This window comes from Oncorhynchus kisutch, linkage group LG4, assembly GCF_002021735.2.
Source record: "Oncorhynchus kisutch isolate 150728-3 linkage group LG4, Okis_V2, whole genome shotgun sequence".
Lineage (NCBI taxonomy): Eukaryota > Metazoa > Chordata > Actinopteri > Salmoniformes > Salmonidae > Oncorhynchus > Oncorhynchus kisutch.
This window is the reverse complement of record NC_034177.2, coordinates 2118727-2144154: the sequence shown is the minus strand read 5'-3', so window position 1 is coordinate 2144154 and position 25428 is coordinate 2118727. Positions and strand designations below refer to the sequence as shown.

Here is a 25428-nt window from a genome sequence, read left to right as displayed (position 1 = left end):
CTATGACCCCTTGCGAAACGTGGGTTGACTTCTTCTGTTTTGATTTTGTCATTGATGGGGGTAGTTAAATATGTTTAATAAATAACCAATATTGCTTTTACCCGAATAGGACAAGGTGCAGCACCGGCTTAGTAACGTTACTTTAATTTAGTCAAAGATAAATGGCCGAGTGAGATAGACTACCAGTAAGTGACCATGGACAAAACGGATATTCTAACAACTTTAATGGATGTTGGTCGGGGTCCACTTATTGTAGATGGTGGACTGGCAACAGAACTGGAATCAACAGGTTGTAAATTACAGGTGAAATACAACAAATTGCATTTTTATGAGTAATTCCAAAGAGAGCTGGGTTGTAATCATTACATTATTCCAAACAGCAACTTGGGGCGGCAGGGTAGTCTAGTGGTTAGAGCGTTGGACTAGTAACCGGAAGGTTACAACCCCCGAGCTGACAAGGTACAAATCTGTCGTTCTGCCCCTGAACAGGCAGTTAACCCACTGTTCCTAGACCAGTTAACCCACTGTTCATAGGCCGTCATTGAAAATAAGAATTTGTTCTTAACTGACTTGCCTAGTTAAATAAAGGTAAAATTTAAAATATATATATTGTGTTGGACAAATGCAGGTTTGCAACATAATCGGCGTAATGAATATTCTCCTGTACTTCACATCCTGTATATTTGACTAGAATGTTTTTCGTGGATACAGGGAGATCCTTTGTGGAGTGCAAGGCTGCTCCATACTAACCCACAGGCTATTAAAGATGCTCATTACAGGTCAGTTGTTTAACATAGACTATTGTTGTAGTTCTGCCTTTACTGTTGCAAAGCATTACAGATGTTGTCTCTCTCTAGGTTTCTGTGTGCTGGTGCTGATGTGATAACTACAGCCACGTACCAGGCTAGTGTTGAGGGCTTCATCAGGCACCTGGACGTCACCCCTGAACAGGCCAACCAACTCATCATGTCAGGAGTGACTCTGGCCAGAGAGACTGTCAAACACTTTATGGCTGACCAGCCTCCATCAGGTGAGCAGGCACTGTAAGTTACAGGTGGAGTTCCTGACAGCATTCTAGGCCAGGGATGGGAAACTTTGATGGGGGGGGGGGGGGGCACAGTGGCTCACATCCATTACCCACACAGGCAGTCAGAACCGGCCCTAGCCTTTTGGGGGCTCGAAGCAAAATGTTGTTGCCCCCCCCCCCTCCTGACAGAGAGTCTTTATTTATTTTTTACCTTTTTGAGTTAATTTCTTGCAATTCTACACATTGTCTGGTCACTGATGTAGCCTACAAACTTAAATGTTGTACAAAACTGTTCTAACTATTGCATTCCATGCCTCATTAAGCGCAAATTCATGTTATTTTTTTCAGGCGAGGAGTAAGCTTCATTCAGCTAAATTTAAATGTTTTACACAAAATACATTATCGACCTGTTCGTACAAACTTTGTAAGTATTGCAAACATAAGCATGATACAAACAGGCAGTCTAGCGATTTCATGTTCTTCTAAGCTGCTGAGTTACATGCAGCTATTTACTTTTGCCACAACATCAGCATATATGGCATAACTATGGCATCAGGTGACGCAAAACAAACTCGCCCACTGTCAGACTCTTTTCACCGGTCCGAATACATGCTTGGCTTCCTAAAACATTTGGCTGCCCAGAGGTGGAACGCAAGCAAGACACAGACACTCAGTCGAATTACAAACTTCATGTTGTACACAAAACTATTGCATTCCAGGCCTCCGTAAACATTGAAGGTGGATGAGGTAAGTTTTCCCCTACTATGAAAAGCGCTTTGAGGAACCTCAGTTAGTAGGAAAGCGCTATAGAAATCCGAACAATTATTATTAATTAGCGATTGGATGTTATTTTTTCATCATCATTGCAAAAATTGGCGAAGCTGCTCAGGACCTACCAGCTCAGCTAGGCACTCAGAGATCCTGTAATTTGGACATGATCCCGATGTCTCTGAAGCTCTTATTTGTACGATCAGAGTTGTTCATGTACATTACATGGTATCTTTCTATTTTCTCAGATCGCAGGGTGCCTCTGGTGGCAGGCTCTGTTGGACCTTACGGGGCCTTTATGCACAACGGCTCGGAGTACACTGGCGCTTACGCTGCGGAGATGAGTGTTGAGGTAAGGCAGGCAATGCCAAGAAATAACTCACATTGGGGTTGACCTATCATTATCTATACTGAACTAAAATATAAAACACAACATGTAAAGTGTTGGTTTCATGAGCTCAAATAAAAAGATCCCAGAAATGTTCCATACGCACAAAAAGCTAATTTCTCTCAAATTCTGTGCACAAATTTGTTTACATCCCAGTTAGTGAGCATTTCTCCTTTGATAGTCCATCCACCTGACAGGTGTGGAATATCAAGAAGCTGATCAAACAGCATGATCATTACACAGGTGCACCTTGTGCTGGGTACAATAAAAGGCCGCTCTAAAATGTGCAGTTTTGTCACACAACACAATGCCACAGATGTCCTTGATTTTGACAGAGCCTGCAATTGGCATGGAGACTGCAGGAATGTCCACCAGAGCTGTTGCCAGATAATTGAATGTTAATTTCTCTACCATAAGCCGCCTCCAACGTCATTTTAGAGAATTCGGCAGTACATCCAACCGGCCTCACAACTGCAGACCACGTGTAACCACGCCAGCCCAGGACCTCCACAACCGGGTTCTTCACCTGTGGGATCGTCTGAGACCAGCCACCTGGACAGCTGATGAAATTGAGGAGTATTTATGTCTGTAATAAAGCCCTTTTGTGGCGAAAGACAAATTCTAATTGGCTGGGCCTGGCTCCCCACCCATGGCTGCGCCCTAGTCATGTAAAATCCATAGATTAGGGCTCAATGAATTTATTATAATTGACTGATTTCCTTATATGAACTGGAACTCAGTGAAATTGTTCCATGTTGCGTTTATATTTTTGATCAGTATAATAGACTAGTGTTCCTATGGTCTGTCTGCACTCAGTCTCTAGCCTCGTTTATACCTACTGCTAACATGCGTCCTTTGTCCTGATCTTGTCCACATTCTGATTGTGCCCATATGTTTTTAAATGTCTCTCTCTCTGTGTCTCCAGGAACTGAAAGCCTGGCACCGCCCCCAGGTCCAATGTCTAGTTACAGCAGGGGCCGATCTCATTGCCATGGAAACCATCCCAAGCATGAAGGAGGCAGAAGCTCTGGTGGAGCTGCTCAGAGAGTTTCCAGATTCTAAAGCATGGCTGGCCTTCTCCTGTAAGGTAAATCTCACTATGTAATTAAGACTATTTCTCAATTTGTCTTTCCTTGATTCCTCGCCGTCCTCTCTCCTCGTCTCCTAAGTTCCTACCCTTAAACATTCTTTATCAAAGCATTCTGAGAAATAGGCAAGGAGGACGCAAGGGATCTAGGAAAGACACATCGATTCTCGTTAGTTAGTTAACCTTTATTTAACTAGGCAAGTCAGTTAAGAACAAATGCTAATTTATAATGATAGCCTACCAAGAGGCCTTGTGGGGACGGGGGCTGGAATTTAAAAAATAAATATAAATATAGGACAAAACACAACAAGACAGACAACACTACATAGAGACCTAAGACAACACTACATAAAGAGACCTAAGACAACACTACATAAAGAGACCTAAGACAACACTACATAAAGAGACCTAAGACGACACTACATAAAGAGACCTAAGACAACACTACATAAAGAGACCTAAGACAACACTACATAAAGAGACCTAAGACGACACTACATAAAGAGACCTAAGACAACACTACATAAAGAGACCTAAGACAACACTACATAAAGAGACCTAAGACAACACTACATAAAGAGAGACCTAAGACAACACTACATAAAGAGAGACCTAAGACGACACTACATAAAGAGAGACCTAAGACAACACTACATAAAGAGAGACCTAAGACAACACTACATAAAGAGAGACCTAAGACAACACTACATAAAGAGAGACCTAAGACAACACTACATAAAGAGAGACCTAAGACAACACTACATAAAGAGAGACCTAAGACAACACTACATAAAGAGAGACCTAAGACAACACTACATAAAGAGAGACCTAATACAACACTACATAAAGAGAGACCTAAGACAACACTACATAAAGAGAGACCTAAGACAACACTACATAAAGAGAGACCTAATACAACACTACATAAAGAGAGACATAAGACAACACTACATAAAGAGAGACCTAAGACAACACTACATAAAGACCTAAGACAACACTACATAAAGACCTAAGACAACACTACATAAAGACCTAAGACAACACTACATAAAGAGAGACCTAAGACAACACTACATAAAGAGAGACCTAAGACAACACTACATAAAGAGAGACTTAATACAACACTACATAAAGAGAGACATAAGACAACACTACATAAAGAGAGACCTAAGACAACACTACATAAAGACCTAAGACAACACTACATAAAGACCTAAGACAACACTACATAAAGACCTAAGACAACACTACATAAAGAGAGACCTAAGACAACACTACATAAAGACCTAAGACAACACTACATAAAGACCTAAGACAACACTACATAAAGAGAAACACACATCACGACAAGACAGACAACACTACATAAAGAGAGACCTAAGATGACAACACAGCAAGTCGACAACACAGCATGGTAGCAGCACAAAACATGGTACAAACATTGGGCACAGACAACAACACAAAGGTCAAGAAGGTAGAGACAACAATACATCACACAAATCAGCCACAACTGTCAATAAGAGTGTCCGTGATTGAGTCTTTGAATGAAGAGATGGAGATAAAACTGTCCAGTTTGAGTGTTTTGTTGCTGTAAATATGGGATGTAAGAATACAGTGATATATCTTCTATTCTCCTCAGGATGGCCAGTGTATATCTGACAGCAGTCGTTTCTCTGAGGCGGTCCAGCTAGCCAGTAGGTCCAGTCAGCTGGTGGCTGTAGGGGTTAATTGCTGTCCTCCAGCCCTGGTCAAGCCCCTCCTAGACTCAGCCAGGACACAGAGAAGACCAGGCCTCTGCTGGGTGGTTTACCCCAACAGTGGAGAGGAGTGGGATACATACACTGGGTGAGTGAAACTAAATTCACCTTGACTGTATCCCAAAATGGAACCCTATTCCAAAAGTAGTGCACTAAATAGGGATTAGGGTGCCTTTTGGGACGAAGACCTTGGCTTTACACAGGTCTGTGACCTGACACATCCAGGTAGGAGTACTAAACACACCGTATCATTTGGCTACACACTGATGTCTGCTGTAGTATAAGAAATCTAGACTATAGTAACTTTTCACTTCAGTCTACAGTTCCATGATGATTCCTCAATTGTTTAAAGGGAATATTGAGTGAATCTCTTGTGTTGATTTTGAAACTTTTTTTTTTACATTTAAAAGGTGGAGAAAACCAGAGAATAGAATCTCTTCAATAGCTGAATTGAGTCTGGAGTGGATGAAACAAGGGTGCGCACTTATAGGTAAGACAACAGCTGAACTAATGTTGTCTTTGTATTAGAACAGGGATGGACAAACCCTTTTTTGTAGGCCCACGAATCAATTTACAGATCAATGTTTTTTAGGAACTCTTGGGGATTCAATTTACTGTTGCTAGGTTGAATAGTAGAATACACAAGATGCAATTTCAAAATGTTGTTGTGCATCAACAGTGTTTCTGTTATGTCAGTCACTGACAGGTACTCAATTAGCCCATGGCAACATCATTTCACTTAGGGCCCGCAAAAGGCTAGGGCCGGATCTGCCTGCATGTGTGGGTATGGATAGGGCCCCCAAAAGGCTAGGGCCGGCTCTGACTGCTTAGAGCCCCCAAAAGGCTAGGGCCGGATCTGCCTGCTTAGGGCCCCAAAAGGCTAGGGCCGGCTCTGACTGCATGTGTGGATATGGGTACACAGACCCGCGAGCCACTGATGAGTTCAGATATTTTGTGAACCCCGACCCCCATCAAAGTAGCCCATCCCTGAACTAGGATGTCGTGTCTTCCAACAGGAGGGTGCTGCCGCATCGGTCCTGCTCACATAGCGGAGCTACGAAGACAGATACATGGAGACATGTCTGGGTCTGATGCTTCACAGCGGGGACAGGGACGACCTTACAGGGAATGATCTCTTATTACTGCTACACTATGTGATCCCACAGTCAGATTATGCAATTAATAACTATTTTAAAATTGATACTTTTGATGAGTTTCTATAAATGATTTATTAACCCTCATACTACCAACATATGTTATATAAAGAGCATTTGGATAGTATTTACATCCCTCGACGGTTTGTTAACATTACAGCTTTATTCAAAAATTGATTTAAAAAATGTTTTATATTAATAATTAGACTTTCTCCACATTTTGTTGTGTTACCACCTGAATTTAAAATAAGATTGTATTGTCATTCTTTGTTACTGTCTTACACACAATACCACATAATATCAAAGTGGAATTTGAAATTTAAAAAAACTTATAAAAACTTGAAAGCTGAAATGTCTTGAGTCAAGTATTCAACCCCTTTGTTTATGTCAAGCCTAAGTCTGTTGAGTAGTAACAATGTGCTTAACGAGTAGCATAATAAGTTGCATGGACTCACTTTGTGTTCAATAATGGTGTTTATCATGATTTTGATTAACTACCTCCTCTCTACCGCACACACATACAGATAATTGTAAGGTCCCTCAGTCGAGCAGTGATTCAACCATAAAGACCAATGAGGTTTTCCAATGCCTCACAAAGAAGGGCACCTATTAGATGGGTAAAAAAAGACGCAGACATTGAACATCCCTTTTAGAATGGTGAAGTTATTAATTACACTTTGGATGGTTTATCAATACACCCAGTCATTACAAAGATACAGGCGTTCTTCCTAACTCAGTTGCTGGAGAAGAAGGAAACTGCTCAGGGATTTCACCATGAGGCCAATGGTGACTTTAAAACAGTTAGAGTTGAATGCCTGTGATAGGAGAAACAGAGGATGGATCAACAACATTGTATTTACTCCACAATACTGACAGAGTGAAAAGAAGGAAGCCTGTACAGAATACAAATATTCCAAAACATGCATCCTGTTTGCAACAAGCCACTAAAGTAATATTGCAAAGATTGTTGCAAAGCAATTAACTTTTTGTCCTGAATACAACACATTACTGAGTACCACTCTCCATATTTTCAAGCATAGCAGTGGTTGCATCATGTTATGGGTATGCTTGTAGTTGTTAAGGCCTCCGGAGTTTTTCAGGATAAAAATAAACAGAATGGAGCTAAGCTCAGGCAAAATCCTAGAGGAAAACCTTGTTCAGTCTGCTTTCCACCAGACACTAGGAGATTAATTCACCTTTCAACACGACAATAACCTAAAACACAAGACCAAATCTACACTGGAGTTGCTTACCAACAAGACAGTGAATGTTCCTGAGTAGCCGAGTTACAGTTTTGACTTAAATCTACTTGAAGATCTAAGGCAACACCTCAAAATGGTTGTCGAGCAATGATCAACAAATCAAATCAAATCAAATTTATATAGCCCTTCGTACATCAGCTGATATCTCAAAGTGCTGTACAGAAACCCAGCCTAAAACCCCAAACAGCAAGCAATGCAGGTGTAGAAGCACGACAACCAATTTGACAGAGCTTGAAGAATTTTTAAAAAAGAATAATGGGCAAATGTTGCACAATCCATGTGTGTAAAGCTCTTAGAGACTCACCCAGAAAGACTCACAGCTTTAATCGCTGCCGAAGGTGCTTCTACAAAGTATTGACTTAGGGGTGTGGATACTTATGTAAGGGAAGACCCCCATGAAATGGGCAAAAATGAATGGCAACTTATTGGCATTGGGCGAACCATGTACACAATCACAAATACCACTCAAATAAATGGATGGCAGTTCATCAAAACCATATTGCAACCGGAACATTACAAATGCCAAGTGTAAGAAACCGAAAATCCCATAGGGGGGCGCGAGCAGGCAACTGTCGATTTTCATATGGGAAATGGTCTCAGGTCCCAAGGGTGAGATTTTGAAAATCTGAAATTTTGTTAATTTTAAAACCTCATAAAAAGTGCTTTTTGGACCGTTCATAAATAATAATAAAAATTGGTCAATTATACATATGTAGTATTATTTGTATGGCATGTTCAATGGAAACAAAGTTTACAACCTCTGATGTGTTTTGGCTGCATGGCCTTTATCAGGGAGTACAAAGATATGATAATACAATGTCCTCTTTTGAACAGCTTTTTCCAATCAGCCCTAATTAGAAGTGGGAGTGGTTACACAATTCATTGGACAATACGATACACATTAAAAAGTGAAATAGAAGCATCAGAATGCCTAGAAAGGTAGTTCTAACCTTGAATATGACTGGGCAAAGTGGTAAGACTAGGAGAGACATCTATTCCATAGTACACTAGAACACAGCAAACAAGGACAGCAGTCTAAACTTAGCTGAGGGCAAATATCCACTAGATGACAGCAAACAAGGACAACAGTCTAAACTTAGCTGAGCGCAAATATCCACTAGATGACAGCAAAGGGACCTCTCACAACCCTACAGGAAAGGAGAGAAATTAAAATCTTGATTTATTTTATATAAATCAATGGGTTAACTGCCTTGTTCAGGGGCAGAATGGCAGATTTGTACCTTGTCAGCTCGGGGATTCGATCTAGCAACCTTTCGGTTACTAGTCCAAAGCTCTAACCACCAGGCTACCTGCCGCCCCAATTATTTAAACCAGGGTTATTAGTGGCCTGGTTTGACTGTTTAAGACGGTCCTCTTTTCTAATAGAAGCCAGAATATGATCAATACCCATAGCTTGTAGGGAGGCAGGATTGCCATGGGGTAAGGACTTGTAGTGCCTTGCCATGGGGTAAGGACTTGTAGTGCCTTGCCATGGGGTAAGGACTTATAGTGCCTTGCCATGGGGTAAGGACTTGTAGTGCCTTGCCATGAGGTAGTGCCTTGCCATGGGGTAAGGACTTGTAGTGCCTTGCCATGGGGTAAGGACTTGTAGTGCCTTGCCATGGGGTAAGGACTCGTAGTGCCTTGCCATGGGGTAAGGACTCGTAGTGCCTTGCCATGGGGTAAGGGCTCGTAGTGCCTTGCCATGGGGTAAGGGCTCGTAGTGCCTTGCCATGGGGTAAGGGCTCGTAGTGCCTTGCCATGGGGTAAGGGCTCGTAGTGCCTTGCCATGGGGTAAGGGCTCGTAGTGCCTTGCCATGGGGTAAGGGCTCGTAGTGCCTTGCCATGGGGTAAGGGCTCGTAGTGCCTTGCCATGGGGTAAGGGCTCGTAGTGCCTTGCCATGGGGTAAGGACTTGTAGTGCCTTGCCATGGGGTAAGGGCTCGTAGTGCCTTGCCATCGGGTAGTCTTCATTACCTACCCGTATGGCGTACTTGTGTTCCACTAAGCGGTCTTGAAGGCGTCTCTTTGTCCGTCCAGTGTAGAACACCTTGCACTGTGGACATTCCAATCTGTAGATGACATGAGTGGTTTTGCAGTTAATGAAATGCTTGACTTGATACTCCAATACTTTACCTGTGCAATATTTCTGCGATGGTTGGTTCTGGTTGTATTTAAAAGAGCACCCCCCCCCACACACACACACACCCCGGGTTTGCAGTCCAGACAAAGTTTTTTTGAGAGTCACCCGGAAGATAGCTGTGGACTCATTTGTCATTTAGGGAAGGACGTCTCTTATGACTGGTGGCTCTGGGAAGACTTGGCGCATCTGCTGTTGTTCTTCATGACACCTGGTTGGTAGGGTACAGCTGTTGTTCTTCATGACACCTGGTTGGTAGGGTACAGCTGTTGTTCTTCATGACACCTGGTTGGTAGGGTACAGCTGTTATTCTTCATGACACCTGGTTGGTAGGGTACAGCTGTTGTTCTTCATGACACCTGGTTGGTAGGGTACAGCTGTTGTTCTTCATGACACCTGGTTGGTAGGGTACAGCTGTTGTTCTTCATGACACATGGTCCAGTGAACAGGTCAGCACCTCAGGAGTAAATGTCAGTTGGCTTTTCATCACCGATCATTAAGAGTTGCCAACACCTGTCCTGTTTCAGATATGATTCTGTTTTGATGTCCTGTGCATCTATTGATTCTTTAGACTTGCTTTCAATGAGAATGACAGATCTACTGTTTAACTCACATTTCGGTGTTGATTTGGTCGGGTCACCCAAAAAGTAACATATTGCAGCTTCAAGACGAAAAGCATATTTTTGTTTCAATAACTTTGTACAATTACAGCCATTCGCATACGTCGATTACGTCACATACGTGATTACCCATTCGCATACGTCGATTACGTCACATACGTGATTACCCATTCGCATACGTCGATTAACGGACAGTCTATATCCGGGTTGCATCCTAGGTTAACGATACATAAATTGGAGATTTCCGAATTCCCTGTTGTTTTGAACGCGTAACTTTACTCAACATAAAGGTATTGCTTCTTGACTTCTACATTTATTTTGTTTTTTTCTTCTAGGTAAATTGTCGCACGTATTGACAAAAACACTCACTTGCCAAAGTATATTCACATGCAGGACGTCGTATGTTTTCTACTGCCGCGTTCACGTGCTAGTCTGAATTAAGAAACGTTGTCATTTTCTGACTTGCTACCTGGTTGTAAATCAGAAAAGGCGGCACATGTGTACATACAAACAGTTATCAGGAACCTGTTGTTATTCCACGAAAGTCTGATCTGCACAACACGAAGCAGTGGTCGTTTAAAATATTGGTAAGTATTTGAATGACAGTAATTCTTATTACGTTTCTTTAGTCGTATTTATGGGATATACTGTCCCAGTATCTGTGCGTTGAAGATGTCAACGATGAATATGACTGGTCTTCTTTCTAATGGTGCTCTAGACAAACACCCGAGTTGGATGCCCGTTCAAAACGATTTTCCAAGTCCGCGGAGCCCGATTATTATGATGGTTTTTCTTTATGCTTTTTTATTTTTTACAGTTTCCAGTTGTCTTGAAGTACTCAAGTGGTTTCAGAGTTCAGTTATTTTGAACACCGCAGAATGCCCAAGAAGCTCCGGTTAGACCTCCTCCGGTTAGACGGCACTGCACGCGTTATGGTGTCAAAATACTTTACTTATTCACCAAATATGGAGTTTCGCCGAACAACTGTCTTAATTTACTCTCGTTATGTACTTCCAAAAACATTTACAAGCCTTTTTTGCACTTCCAATGTATTGAGCTCTTATAGACTTCCGACCTGTGCGTGTCAGTAATCAGCTTTCTGTAAGTACATACCGGTCGTAACGGGAGTAAATGAAGATCTAGTTCAGCGAAATGTTTGTGAATAAACAAATGCATTTTTACATTATAAGGCAGAGCTATCTAACGGAGTCCGAGCTTCCTGGGCATTACAGTGATACACATGGTGTAATGGTACACACGTCCAGGGAAACACATGGTGTAATGGTACACACGTCCAGGGAAACACATGGTGTAATGGTTCACACATCCAGTGATACACATGGTGTAATGGTACACACGTCCAGGGAAACACATGGTGTAATGGTTCACACATCCAGTGATACACATGGTGTAATGGTACACACGTCCAGGGAAACACATGGTACACACGTCCAGGGAAACACATGGTTCACACGTCCAGGGAAACACATGGTGTAATGGTACACACGTCCAGGGAAACACATGGTGTAATGGTTCACACATCCAGGGAAACACATGGTGTAATGGTTCACACATCCAGGGAAACACATGGTGTAATGGTTCACACATCCAGGGAAACACATGGTGTAATGGTTCACACGTCCAGGGAAACACATGGTTCACACATCCAGGGAAACACATGGTGTAATGGTACACACGTCCAGGGAAACACATGGTGTAATGGTACACACGTCCAGGGAAACACATGGTGTAATGGTTCACACATCCAGTGATACACATGGTGTAATGGTTCACACATCCAGGGAAACACATGGTGTAATGGTACACACGTCCAGGGAAACACATGGTACACACGTCCAGGGAAACACATGGTGTAATGGTACACACGTCCAGGGAAACACATGGTGTAATGGTACACACGTCCAGGGAAACACATGGTGTAATGGTTCACACGTCCAGGGAAACACATGGTGTAATGGTTCACACGTCCAGGGAAACACATGGTGTAATGGTTCACACATCCAGGGAAACACATGGTGTAATGGTTCACACGTCCAGGGAAACACATGGTGTAATGGTACACACGTCCAGGGAAACACATGGTGTAATGGTACACACGTCCAGGGAAACACATGGTGTAATGGTACACACGTCAAGGGAAACACATGGTGTAATGGTACACACGTCCAGGGAAACACATGGTGTAATGGTACACACGTCCAGGGAAACACATGGTGTAATGGTACACACGTCAAGGGAAACACATGGTGTAATGGTACACACGTCCAGGGAAACACATGGTGTAATGGTTCACACATCCAGGGAAACACATGGTGTAATGGTTCACACATCCAGGGAAACACATGGTGTAATGGTTCACACATCCAGGGAAACACATGGTGTAATGGTACACACGTCAAGGGAAACACATGGTGTAATGGTATATTTATGTTCTATATGTGACATTGATAACTTGATAATGCACATCTACAATACTCTTCCTGTTCTCCCTAAATATAATTTAAACTCCAAAGATGAGGCTCTTTTAATTTTATTTTTAACAAATGTTCCCCCTGCGCAGCTGATCTGCTTTTCCACTGCCACCATGGCCCAAAGGCTGGTAATAATCGACACAGATGCAGGTATAGATGACGCCCAGGCGATAATGATGGCCGTGGCCGCTCCAAGCCTGCAGATCCTGGGGATAACATGCTGCTTCGGGAATACTGATGTGGACAACGTCTGTCAGAATGTGCTGCTGGTGCTGTCTGTCTGTGAACGCACACAGGTAGGAACCCAGCTCAGAGAGGCCCCCCCCCCCCGTCTGTATTTTCTTGATGAGGATACGTCACGTGTGGCATTCATTCATACCACACTTGGTTATCTGGGAAGCTCATAACACATGGCTGTATGTTGCTCATAGATTCCAGTGTTCCAGGGTGCTGCTGGTCCCCTGGTGGGGGCCACCAAGGCTTTCAGCGACCACTTTGGGACTGACGGGCTGGGAGATGTGCTGGAGGACAGAGACCCACAGTGGAAGGAGAAGCTCCAGAGAGAACATGCTGTTAATGCCATGATCAGACTGGTAGCTGCCAACCCTAAACAGGTACTGTAGGCTCCATCTGACAACCCCCTAAACAGGTACCGTAGGCTCCCCATCTGACAACCCCCTAAACAGGTACCGTAGGCTCCCCATCTGACAACCCCCTAAACAGGTACTGTAGGCTCCATCTGACAACCCCCTAAACAGGTACTGTAGGCTCCATCTGACAACCCCCTAAACAGGTACCGTAGGCTCCCCATCTGACAACCCCCTAAACAGGTACTGTAGGCTCCATCTGACAACCCCCTAAACAGGTACTGTAGGCTCCATCTGACAACCCCCTAAACAGGTACCGTAGGCTCCCCATCTGACAACCCCCTAAACAGGTACCGTAGGCTCCATCTGACAACCCCCTAAACAGGTACCGTAGGCTCCATCTGACAACCCCCTAAACAGGTACCGTAGGCTCCCCATCTGACAACCCCCTAAACAGGTACCGTAGGCTCCCCATCTGACAACCCCCTAAACAGGTACCGTAGACTCCCCATCTGACAACCCCCTAAACAGGTACCGTAGGCTCCCCATCTGACAACCCCCTAAACAGGTACCGTAGGCTCCCCATCTGACAACCCCCTAAACAGGTACCGTAGGCTCCCCATCTGACAACCCCCTAAACAGGTACCGTAGGCTCCCCATCTGACAACCCCCTAAACAGGTACCGTAGGCTCCCCATCTAACAACCCCCTAAACAGGTACCGTAGGCTCCCCATTTGCCAACCCCATAAACAGGTACCGTAGGCTCCCCATCTGACAACCCCCTAACAGGTACTGTAGGCTCCCCATCTTCAGTCTGTTGGGAGACCGTGGATGAATGATGATCCTAGTTTAAGTCACTAAGTGATAATAATAAGTGGAATGTGACCATTGCACGCCGCCAAGTCTTCTTGTTCCTCGTCCCTTGACAGGTGTCCTTGGTGGCTCTTGGGCCGCTCACCAACCTGGCTCTGGCCATCAGACTGGACCCTTCTTTCCAACAGAACCTGAAGGAGCTCGTCATTATGGGAGGCAACATGGAGGGTAACGTTACAATCAATCATAGACAATAAGGTTGTTTCCAACTGCATCCCAAATGACACCTTATTCTCTACATAATGCACTCTTTTCTAACAGGGCCCATAGGCACTGGTCTACTGGCACTGGCACCTGGTGCCATTTGGGACCTATTTTGACCAGTATTTCTCCTTCCAGGTAAAGGGAATGTATCTTTATGTGGAGAGTTTAACTTTGTGATGGATCCTGAATCTGCCTTCATTGTCCTGGAGGAGTACCTCTGTCCTACACGCATAGCATCATGGGAGTATTGCTGTAGGAATAAACTGGAATGGGTAAGGAGTTAGGGTCAACCTTCAGGTGGCTCTTATTACTTTATATCTATATAGGACATTAAATGATTACTAATACAACCGTTCAGAATAGCATTTACTTGACTTCAACAGTTCTCTGTACACTCCTATAACCCCACCTAATGTACGATTTACCTGATTTTGTTACGGGAACACAATCAATATTAATGAAATAGTTTTGTATTTCATTGATTACTCACAGCTTGCACTTCCTAGTTGCTAAGGAATGTTCCCTTTCCATGTACACTACTTAACTAAAGTCTGCCGACCTCAACCAGACTAAAATGAACCAGAGGAACTAAAGTAGGTAAGACGACCACAGTATCACAATCATTCCAAAACAACCTCTATCAGCTAATGCTGTGCAAGTCAAATCTGTGCTAGTAAACTCGTCAAAGGACGGGCTCCCGTGCCTGACCTTTAACCTCAACTTAGTTTTCCCTGAACATGTGACAGCTGTTGTTCTGTGGTCAGAGGCAATAGGACGGCTTCCAACTGTGACCTGCTATCAAAGTGTCCCTCTGTTAGTTCTCAGGGTAGCATAATCCCTTTTAAGTTTGCTTTATCTTGTGTTTAACTGTGTTTTCATTGACCAGGAATTCTTTGAAAAACTGATTAACGAGGACACGCCTGCTGGTCGCTTCATGAAGATGATCACGTCTAAGTGTTGGGGTTATTCCAAGGAGGCCATGCTGAGTAAGAGGGATGTGTACTTCGGACCTGGCTTTGTCTCCTACGATGCTTATGCAATGGCAGCGTGTATAGACAGCTCTGTGGTGACAGAGAGTATAGAGTGTGCCGTCAGGGTGGAACTACAAGGGGAGCTATGCAGAGGGATGATGGTTCTGGATCAGAGGAACAAACTGAACAAAAGCCACCGTGTTTCTGTCATGAAGACCTGTGATCTGACCAAGTTCAGGCAGTTACTCATGGCTTCCCTTAAACAACCCTGTAGGAAGTAGGCTACGAGACAGACCAACCTGATGTCGGCCATGCGTTGTAGATCACCTGTTGGCTGATGACAAAAGGTGGAGCTATAGCTGCAAGCAGCAATGAGCGGGGTTCACAAGATGACAGAAAGGAGACCAGAACAGTTAGTGCTTGCTCTATCTGCCAAAAATAATGGAAGCAGGTGCGGTTCCTGAGTTAATTATCGTCCCATTCTTCAATGGGTTTTGAGAAGGAGAGGATGCAATTGAGATTCTCTAGGTCAAATGGGATGGCGGATATGAGGGTTTAAGTGAGACTGCGCATAACAGCTCCACCCACCGGCCAATCCGTGCCACTTTTTTTGACAGTTTCTGTGTGCCAAATTAGGAAAAAGGTTACCAATCTATGCAGGAGTTGTTTGACAGTGTGAAGATTTTTTTTTTTACCAGATAACATGTTTCACAGCTTCAATGTAAACCCATTATGACAGCTTATGTTGTGGGGTCACAGACGATAAGACGGCAATCCCACAGCCAAAGTTTGTGTTGGTCCATCTTGTCTGTATCTTCTCACAGCCTCTAGGGTGGACTGGCCCAGAGTCTGAGAGAGATGTATACCTGTATGTGTAAGACATTGTAACTAACACAGACAACACACCAAACACTCAGGGCCTTATTTTCACATCTGATTTGTACTGTTTAATCAAATAGAATGCATTTTAATGAGTTCAGTTTGCCTTTTATTTCAATTTGGTGACAGTATTAACCTCAAACTTTATCAACCCTCAAACGGACACTTCAGGCCCCGACTTCCACAGAGTCAGATGAACTCATGGATATAGTTTTTACTTCTCTTTATGAAGGATGTTATAGGAAGTTTCGTGAGCCAATGATAACTAGCGTTAGCGCAACGACTGGAAGTCTGACATCTGTTAGCAGGAAACTTCCTTCAAACTGCATGCAGACAAATGGTATCCACACATTCATCTGACTCTGGGGAACTAGATAAAGGGCCTCAGTGAAAATACAGAAGTATTCCTTTAACCAAATTTGAAATCAATTCCAACAAGCAATTTTAATTTTTAAAGACAGTTTCCATGAGTGGACTGTAAACAAAGCAGATCCAAACTGTTCAATAGGACTGCATTCAAAGGGTGTCCTCTGTCCTGAATGAAACCACATTTCAAATCAGCAAAGAACATAATGAAGAACACTAGTCTGGTCCCAGACGTGTTCTAGTCAAACAAACACACTGGCATCCGGGCTAGAAAACAACCCTTAAAACATGACAGTGCATTATGAAAGTATTCAGACCCCTTCACTTGTTCCACATTGTTACGTTAGTCTTATTTCAAAAATGGATTTAAATGTTTTCCACCTCATCAATCTACACACAATACCCCATAATGACATCACAATACCCCATAATGACAAAGTGAAAACAGTTTAGACATTTTTGTAAATGTATAAAAACTAATACTTTAATTACATAAATATTCAGACCCTTTTGCTATTAGACTCGAAACTGTTTCCATTGATCATCCTTGATTGGAGTCCACCTGTGGTAAATTCAATTGATTGGACATGATTTGGAAAGGCACACACCTGTCCATATAAGGTCTCACAGTTGACAGCGCATGTCAGAGCAAAAACCAAGCCATGAGTTCGAAGGAATTGTCCGTAGAGCTCATAGACAGGATTGTGTCGAGGCGCAGATCTAAGGAAGGGTACCAAAATATTTCTGCAGCATTGAAGGTCCCCATCATTCTTAAATGGAAGAAGTTTGGAACCAACAAGACTCTTCCGAGAGCTGATCAGCCAAACTGAGTAATCGGAGGAGATGGGCCTTGGTCAGGGAGGTGAGCAAGAACCCAATGGTCACTCTGACAGCTCCAGAGTTCCTCTGTGGAAATGGGAGAACCTTCCAGAAGGACAACCATCTCTGCAGCACTCCACCAATCAGATGCCACTCCTCAGTAAAAGGCACATGACAGCCCACTTGGAGTTTGTCAAAAGGCACCTAAAGGACTCAGACCATGAGAAACAAGATTCTCTGGTCTGATGAAACCAAGATTGAACTATTTGGCCTGAATGCCAGGCGTCGCGTCTGGAGGAAACCTGGCACCATCCCTACGGTGAAGCATGGTGGTGGCAGCATCATACTGTGGGGATGTTTTTCAGTGGCAGGGACTAGGACACTAGTGAGGATCAAGGGAAAGTAGTGAGATCACACAGAGAGATCCTTGATGAAAACCTGCTCCAGAGCGCTCAGGACCTCAGACTGGGGTGAAGGTTCACCTTCTAACAGGACAACGACCCAAAGTACCCAGCCAAGACAAGGGAGGAGTGGCTTCTGCACAAGTCTCAATGTCCTTGAGTGGCCCAGCCAGAGCCTGGACTTGAATCTCTGGAGAGACCTGAAAATAGCTGTGCAATGACGCTCCTCATCTAACCTGACAGAGCTTGAGGATCTGTAGAGAAGAACAGGAGAAACTCCCCAAATAGGTGTGCCAAGCTTGTAGTGTCATACCCAAGAAGACGAGGCTGTAATCGCTGCCAAAGGTGCTTCAACAAAGTACTTTTTAAAATTATAAATTAGCTTTGTCATTATGGGGTATTGTGTGAAGATTGAGGGAAAAAACATCTATTTATTAAATTTTAGAATAAGGCTGTAACCTAAACAAAATGTAGAAAAAGTCAACGGGTCTGAATACTTTCCAAATGCGCTGTATGTGTCTGTTACACACAACGTGCTTATTTCAACAGAGTAACACTGCACCATACAGCAGCACTGAGCCACAATGCAGACCAACACAACGGACCAGAGCTAGTGAACAAGAGACCAGTATTACCTAGCTCTGGTCCAGGGTGTTACATCGACCTGGACCAGAGCTAGTGAACAACAGACCAGTATTACCTAGCTCGGGTCCAGGGTGTTACATCGACCTGGACCAGAGCTAGTGAACAACAGACCAGTATTACCTAGCTCTGGTCCAGGGTGTTACAGCGACCTGGACCAGAGCTAGTGAACAACAGACCAGTATTAGCTAGCTCTGGTCCAGGGTGTTACAGCGACCTGGACCAGAGCTAGTGAACAACAGACCAGTATTACCTAGCTCTGGTCCAGGGTGTTACAGCGACCTGGACCAGAGCTAGTGAACAACAGACCAGTATTACCTAGCTCTGGTCCAGGGTGTTACAGCGACCTGGACCAGAGCTAGTGAACAACAGACCAGTATTACCTAGCTCTGGTCCAGGGTGTTTACAGTGGCCTGTGTCGGTAAAAACATTCCTTTCCTTTTGTTTACATTTAAGAGGTGTTCCTAAAAATGAATCTGAATCCAGACTGTATTTCTCCCCCTGAATAAAAAACATGTAGCTGCTGTGAACTAAATGATCAGGGGGTTTTGGTTTGTGTTAGAAAGTGCTGGGGCTACCAAATTACATTTAAACCTTTTCTAGACAGGACTTGTCGATAAAATTATTTGTTGATGTATATTTAAGGACTGTTTAACAATTGATACCATGGTATGTTTCTGATTTAGACCAGAATCTGTACATGAGGTCTGCTCACATGACGTAAATATGCCATTTACATGAATGCATGATTTACGTGATAATTCAGTTAAGAATTATCACGAGTTAGCCTGAGTTCCAGCCTGTTTGTGCTACGCCAACTCTTTGGCAATCATTTTCATGCCACGTCGCCATGTTTGGCTTGATAAAGACAGCATTGGAGTTGGCACGAGCTGAAACAGATTTGGGACCAGGCTAAGAGCGAGTGCCTGTTACTCCTCAGTGGCTGGACCAGGACTCTGAGCCGTGTCTGCTGAGGGTGGGCCTCCAGAGGTCGTAGGAACGGCTCATCTCAGTGGGGGCAGTTGGAGGGGCCAGGCCCAGGGTGGGGATGCTGCTCGGTAAGTCTGGGAGGGTGGAGGAGGTGGTGGTGGGAGTGAAGGAGTGTAGTGCAGTGTCTCCACTAGTGGACCAGATGGAGCTGCCAAAGGGGGTGATGGTGGACCAGGGGTTCCTGCTGCTACCCAGGACAGACTGGAGAAACAGGGAATCGTTTGTTTTAACGTCTCAATATATCTGGCCTATATAAAGCTAGTCCAATACTTCTGTCCAGAGCACTACAGGCTAATAATATCAAGCTTTTACTACTGGTGGACATGGGGGGGGTTACCTGGACATTATATCACTGAAGAACCCCTGTTAGATGGACTGGAAGTTACCAGAAAGATATACAATATCATCAATCGATTTGTAGCAGTAGACCAGGTGAGGAGATGTTAAATAGGTTTATCGTTAGTACAGGAAGGAAGCTACATCAGTATAATTAATAGACCTGGAAAGCTTTTTAATAACAGGTGAAAATGGGGGGGCATGTCTCGACAATATATCACATTGACTAACTGTCAAAAACAGTTTCTTCACTCCATGCATCAAGTGGGCCAAACAGAACTTTGAAACCGGCTAGCGATAGCCACTTTAAGAATGTACCTCGGAGTGTTAAGATGGTACTGTGAGGGGGTCTGACCACAGTGGTATTTATGTTAAGGTACTGTGAGGGGTCTGACCACATGTTAAGATGGTACTGTGAGGGGGTCTGACCACATGTTAAGATGGTACTGTGAGGGGGTCTGACCACACGTTAAGATGGTACTATGAGGGGGTCTGACCACATGTTAAGATGGTACTGTGAGGGGGTCTGACCACACGTTAAGATGGTACTATGAGGGGGTCTGACCACATGTTAAGATGGTACTGTGAGGGGGTCTGACCACATGTTAAGATGGTCCTGTGAGGGGGTCTGACCACATGTTAAGATGGTACTGTGAGGGGGTCTGACCACAGTGTTAAGATGGTACTGTGAGGGGGTCTGACCACAGTGTTAAGATGGTACTGTGAGGGGGTCTGACCACAGTGTTAAGATGGTACTGTGAGGGGGTCTGACCACATGTTAAGATGGTACTGTGAGGGGGTCTGACCACAGTGTTAAGATGGTCCTGTGAGGGGGCTGACCACATGTTAAGATGGTACTGTGAGGGGGTCTGACCACAGTGTTAAGATGGTCCTGTGAGGGGGTCTGACCACATGTTAAGATGGTACTGTGAGGGGGTCTGACCACATGTTAAGATGGTACTATGAGGGGGTCTGACCACATGTTAAGATGGTACTATGAGGGGGTCTGACCACATGTTAAGATGGTACTATGAGGGGGTCTGACCACATGTTAAGATGGTACTGTGAGGGGGTCTGACCACATGTTAAGATGGTACTGTGAAGGGGGTCTGACCACAGTGGTATGTATGTTAAGGTACTGTGAGGGGGTCTGACCACAGTGGTATGTATGTTAAGGTACCTTGAGGGGGTCTGACCACAGTGGTATGTATGTTAAGGTACCTTGAGGGGGTCTGACCACAGTGGTATATATGTTAAGGTACTGTGAGGGGGTCTGACCACAGTGGTATGTATGTTAAGGTACTGTGAGGGGGTCTGACCACAGTGGTATGTATGTTAAGGTACTTTGAGGGGGTCTGACCACAGTGGTATGTAAGATAACATAGTATTTAAGGGCGGTCTTACTGAGGCAGCGACAGTGGGGGAGCTGCTGAGCCAGGAGTGCAGGGGGTTGCTGGTGGCGTCCCAGAGAGACGAGGACGCAGAGCTCAACTCAGGCAAAGTCTGCTGAGGCTCGGATGTCTTCGGGAAGGACATCCCACGAAAGACTGGAAAACAAACAAAACACGCCTTTACAACTAGCAAAAATTATGTGGATTGATCCACTACAGCCCGGATCACTATAGTCTAATGTGGATTGATGATCCACTACAGTCCGGATCACTATAGTCTAATGTGGATTGATCCACTACAGTCCGGATCACTATAGTCTAATGTGGATTGATGATCCACTACAGTCCGGATCACTATAGTCTAATGTGGATTGATGATCCACTACAGTCCGGATCACTATAGTCTAATGTGGATTGATGATCCACTACAGTCCGGATCACTATAGTCTAATGTGGATTGATCCACTACAGTCCGGATCACTATAGTCTAATGTGGATTGATGATCCACTACAGTCCAAATCACTATAGTCTAATGTGGATTGATGATCCACTACAGTCTGGATCACTATAGTCTAATGTGGATTGATCCACTACAGTCCGGATCACTATAGTCTAATGTGGATTGATCCACTACAGTCCGGATCACTATAGTCTAATGTGGATTGATGATCCACTACAGTCCGGATCACTATAGTCTAATGTGGATTGATCCACTACAGTCCGGATCACTATAGTCTAATGTGGATTGATGATCCACTACAGTCCGGATCACTATAGTCTAATGTGGATTGATGATCCACTACAGTCCAGATCACTATAGTCTAATGTGGATTGATGATCCACTACAGTCTGGATCACTATAGTCTAATGTGGATTGATCCACTACAGTCCGGATCACTATAGTCTAATGTGGATTGATGATCCACTACAGTCCGGATCACTATAGTCTAATGTGGATTGATGATCCACTACAGTCCGGATCACTATAGTCTAATGTGGATTGATGATCCACTACAGTCCGGATCACTATAGTCTAATGTGAAATCCCCGAAATAAGCCAACACTTCACCCACTACAGCACAATAACTGCAGGATTTCTAACCACGCCGAATTAAAACGCACCATCAAATGTAATGGATCCAATTTATTACAGAACTAGAAGTAGTAGGCTGCCCGAGCTGGAGACAACATGACAGCACCATAAAGCCCCTAGCTGGAGACATGACAGCACCATAAAGCCCCTAGCTGGAGACAACATGACAGCACCATAAAGCCCCTAGCTGGAGACAACATGACAGCACCATAAAGCCCCTAGCTGGAGACAACATGACAGCACCATAAAGCCCCTAGCTGGAGACAACATGACAGTACCATAAAGCCCCTAGCTGGAGACATGACACCACCATAAAGCCCCTAGCTGAAGACAACATGACAGCACCATAAAGCCCCTAGCTGAAGACAACATGACAGCACCATAAAGCCCCTAGCTGAAGACAACATGACAGCACCATAAAGCCCCTAGCTGAAGACAACATGACAGCACCATAAAGCCCCTAGCTGAAGACAACATGACAGCACCATAAAGCCCCTAGCTGGAGACATAACACCACCATAAAGCCTGAAGCCTCATTGTGCTCCCCTGATTCCAGTCCTTACCTCCTGTCAGATTGAAGGAGTTGTTGGGTCCGAATGCAGAGAAGGAGTTGGCAGGGTTGAATCCTATGGGAGACCATAATCCTGAGCTAGATAGAGGGAAAATGAATGGATTATTTGGAATCAGAGCGAGAAAGCGATAGAGCGAGCGCCTGGAGAGAGCGACATGTTACCTGTCTGAGCTGTCGCTCTCCACTGAGGTCACGTGAGCTAGAGTCTTCCATTGGGCTCTTTGACCTGGGCCACTGCCACCTGAAAACCATCACACTATGGTCACAACTTGCCACCTGAAAACCATCACACTACGGTCACAACTTGTAGTCTAGTCAATACAAAAGTATCAGAGGGTTGACAATTTGCTATGGCAGCTCACCTGGGCTTCTGTCGTATCCCGCAGCCACAGCTGCAAAAGTAGGATTACCATTCTTGCCCGGGAGAGAGGTGGCATTAGCTAACTTGTTCCCTGGTGCCTTCTTCAAGTTGGTCTCACTATTGGCATTGAGTACTTGGCTGTATGTTCCCCTGGTCACTAGGCTGGGGGAGGAGCGGGGATGGGAGTAGGTCCTAGCTGAGATGGGTCTCTTCAGGAAGGTGTCTGCATTCATGGTCTGGAGGGAGGTCTGCTGGAGACTGTCGGCTTCTGCAGGGTGGATACAGGAGGCAGTAGTGGATGTGGTGTTTCACAGGGAAGCGGAGAGACAGGAGAGACAGGAGAGAGAGGAGAGAGGAGGCAGTCGTGAATGTGGTGTTCCACAGGGATTGATTCTAGGACCTCTATTATTTAATTAACATTAATTACATTCATCTGCTGAAACCATCAACATTATCTTATGAAACGCGTCTTATATTACCCCAGATATATCTCAACAGGGTTTTTTTCTGCACCAATAGAGTAACCGTGATGAATTTCAGTTTACTCCCTGAGTTGGCTTAACTTCTTTGGGGTAGGGGGCAGTATTTTCACGTCCGGATGAAAAGCATGCCCAGAGTAAACTGAATGCTACTCAGGCCCAGATGCTAGGATATGCATATTGTTAGTTGATTTGGATAGAAAACACTGACGTTTCTAAAACAGTTTGAACGATGTCTGTGAGTATAACATAACACATATGGCAGGCAAAAACCTGAGAACAAATCCAACCAGGAAGTGGGAAATCTGAGGTTTGTAGTTTTTCAAGTCATTGCCTATCGGATATACAGTGTCTATGGAGTCATATTGCACTTCCTAAGGCTTCCACTAGATGTGAACAGTCTTTAGAACCTTGTTTGAGGATTCTACTGTGAAGGAGACGGAATGAGAGCTGAATGAGTCAGGGCTCTGCAAGAGTGGCATGAGCTGATTACGCGCGAGCGACCTGCATTCCATTGTATTTCTGAAGACAAAGGAATTCTCCGGTTGGAATATTATTGAAGATTTATGTTAAACATCCTAAAGATTGATTCAATACATCGTTTGACATGTTTCTACGGACAGTAACGGAACATTTTGACTTTTCGTCTGGACATAGTGATCGCGCCTCATGAATTTGGATTACTGGGCTAAACGCGCAAACAAAAAGGAGGTATTTGGACATAAATTATGGACTTTATCTTACAAAACAAACATTTATTGTGGAATTGGGATTCCTGGGAGTGCATTCTGATGAAGATCATCAAAGGTAAGTTAATATTTATAATGCTGTTTCTGACTCCTGTTGACTCCACAACATGGCGGATATCTGTATGGCTTGTTTGTGTGTCTGAGCGCCGTACTCAGATTATTGCATGGTGTGCTTTTTCCGTAAAGTAAAAAAAAAAATCTGACACAGCGGTTGCATTAAGGAGAAGTGGATCTAAAATTCCATGCATAACAGTTTTATCTTTCATCAGTGTTTATTATGAGTATCTCTGTAAAATGTATGTGGCTCTCTGCCAAATCACAAGATGTTTTTGGAACTACTGAACATAACGCGCCAATGTATACTGAGATTTTTGGATATAAATATGAACTATATTGAACAAAACATACATGTATTGTGTAACATGAAGTCCTATGAGTGTCATCTGATGAAGATCATCAAAGGTTAGTGATGAATTTTATCTCTATTTCTGCTTTTTGTGACTCCTCTCTTTGGCTGGAAAAATGGCTGGGTTTTTCTGTGACTAGGTGCTGACCTAACATAATCGTTTGGTGTGCTTTCGTCGTAAAGCCTTTTTGAAATCGTACACGGTGGCTGGATTTACAACAAGTTTATCTTTAAAATGGTGTAACATTTTAATTATGGGATTTCTGTTGTTTTGAATTTGGTGCCAGAGAGGTTAATTGATCAAATGTACGCCAACACAGGACTGTATCCCAGATGGCACCCTAATCCCTACATAGGGCTCTGGTCTAAAGTAGTGCACTACATAGGGAATAGGGCTCCTGTCTAAAGTAGTGCACTACATAGGGAATAGGCAACTGGTCTAAAGTAGTGCACTATATATGGAATAGGGCTCTGGTCTAAAGTAGTGCACTATATAGGGAATAGGGCTCTGGTCTAAAGTAGTGCACTATATAGGGAATAGGGCTCTGGTCTAATGTAGTGCACTATATAGGGAATATGGCTCTGGTCTAAAGTAGTGCACTATATATGGAATAG

At 44.0% G+C, this 25428-nt stretch overlaps 3 protein-coding genes across 5 annotated transcripts in view; 2 read left to right on the top strand and 1 right to left on the bottom strand.

The window, feature by feature from the left end:
- The first annotated feature begins 8 nt into the window (after positions 1–8).
- On the top strand, positions 9–6533 carry zgc:172121 (homocysteine S-methyltransferase). Its single transcript, XM_020480146.2, has 8 exons — positions 9–303; positions 712–779; positions 858–1030; positions 2044–2147; positions 3109–3270; positions 4910–5115; positions 5438–5517; positions 6044–6533. Exons 1-8 carry the CDS (start codon positions 196–198, stop codon positions 6157–6159), a joined length of 1017 nt encoding a protein of 338 aa, XP_020335735.1. The 5' UTR covers positions 9–195; the 3' UTR covers positions 6160–6533.
- A 3839-nt stretch (positions 6534–10372) lies between these two features.
- si:ch211-201h21.5 (nuc_hydro_CeIAG domain-containing protein) lies at positions 10373–16303 on the top strand. Of its 3 annotated transcripts, XM_031822288.1 has the most exons (7): positions 10379–10492; positions 10687–10789; positions 12784–12990; positions 13126–13308; positions 14211–14322; positions 14494–14630; positions 15245–16303. In XM_031822288.1, exons 3-7 carry the CDS (start codon positions 12808–12810, stop codon positions 15608–15610), a joined length of 981 nt encoding a protein of 326 aa, XP_031678148.1. In that variant the 5' UTR covers positions 10379–10492; positions 10687–10789; positions 12784–12807; the 3' UTR covers positions 15611–16303. The 3 variants fall into 3 exon arrangements, with proteins under 3 accessions (XP_020335736.1, XP_031678148.1, XP_020335737.1); XM_020480147.2 differs by having other exon boundaries at positions 10373–10789; XM_020480148.2 differs by lacking the exon at positions 10687–10789 and having other exon boundaries at positions 10401–10492.
- A 2572-nt stretch (positions 16304–18875) lies between these two features.
- tmem131 (transmembrane protein 131) overlaps positions 18876–25428 on the bottom strand; it is an 80379-nt gene continuing 73826 nt past the window's right edge. The window contains exons 29-33 of the mRNA XM_031822287.1: positions 23181–23447; positions 22981–23059; positions 22811–22896; positions 21167–21309; positions 18876–19627 (exon numbers count right to left, since the gene is read on the bottom strand). Coding sequence (XP_031678147.1) covers positions 19373–19627; positions 21167–21309; positions 22811–22896; positions 22981–23059; positions 23181–23447 — 830 coding nt within the window. The 3' untranslated portion in view covers positions 18876–19372. The remainder of the gene's footprint in view (positions 19628–21166; positions 21310–22810; positions 22897–22980; positions 23060–23180; positions 23448–25428) is intronic.

Bases quoted from the DNA above. Each gene is read 5' to 3' on its own strand.
- zgc:172121 (XM_020480146.2), top strand. From the start codon at position 196: ATGGACAAAACGGATATTCTAACAACTTTAATGGATGTTGGTCGGGGT. The intron at 3,271-4,909 runs GTAAATCTCACT...TATTCTCCTCAG, and splicing joins GGCTGGCCTTCTCCTGTAAG to GATGGCCAGTGTATATCTGA. The intron at 5,518-6,043 runs GTAAGACAACAG...GTCTTCCAACAG, and splicing joins ACAAGGGTGCGCACTTATAG to GAGGGTGCTGCCGCATCGGT.
- si:ch211-201h21.5 (XM_020480147.2), top strand. From the start codon at position 12,808: ATGGCCCAAAGGCTGGTAATAATCGACACAGATGCAGGTATAGATGAC. The intron at 13,309-14,210 runs GTACTGTAGGCT...GTCCCTTGACAG, and splicing joins TAGCTGCCAACCCTAAACAG to GTGTCCTTGGTGGCTCTTGG. The intron at 14,323-14,493 runs GTAACGTTACAA...TTCTCCTTCCAG, and splicing joins TATGGGAGGCAACATGGAGG to GTAAAGGGAATGTATCTTTA.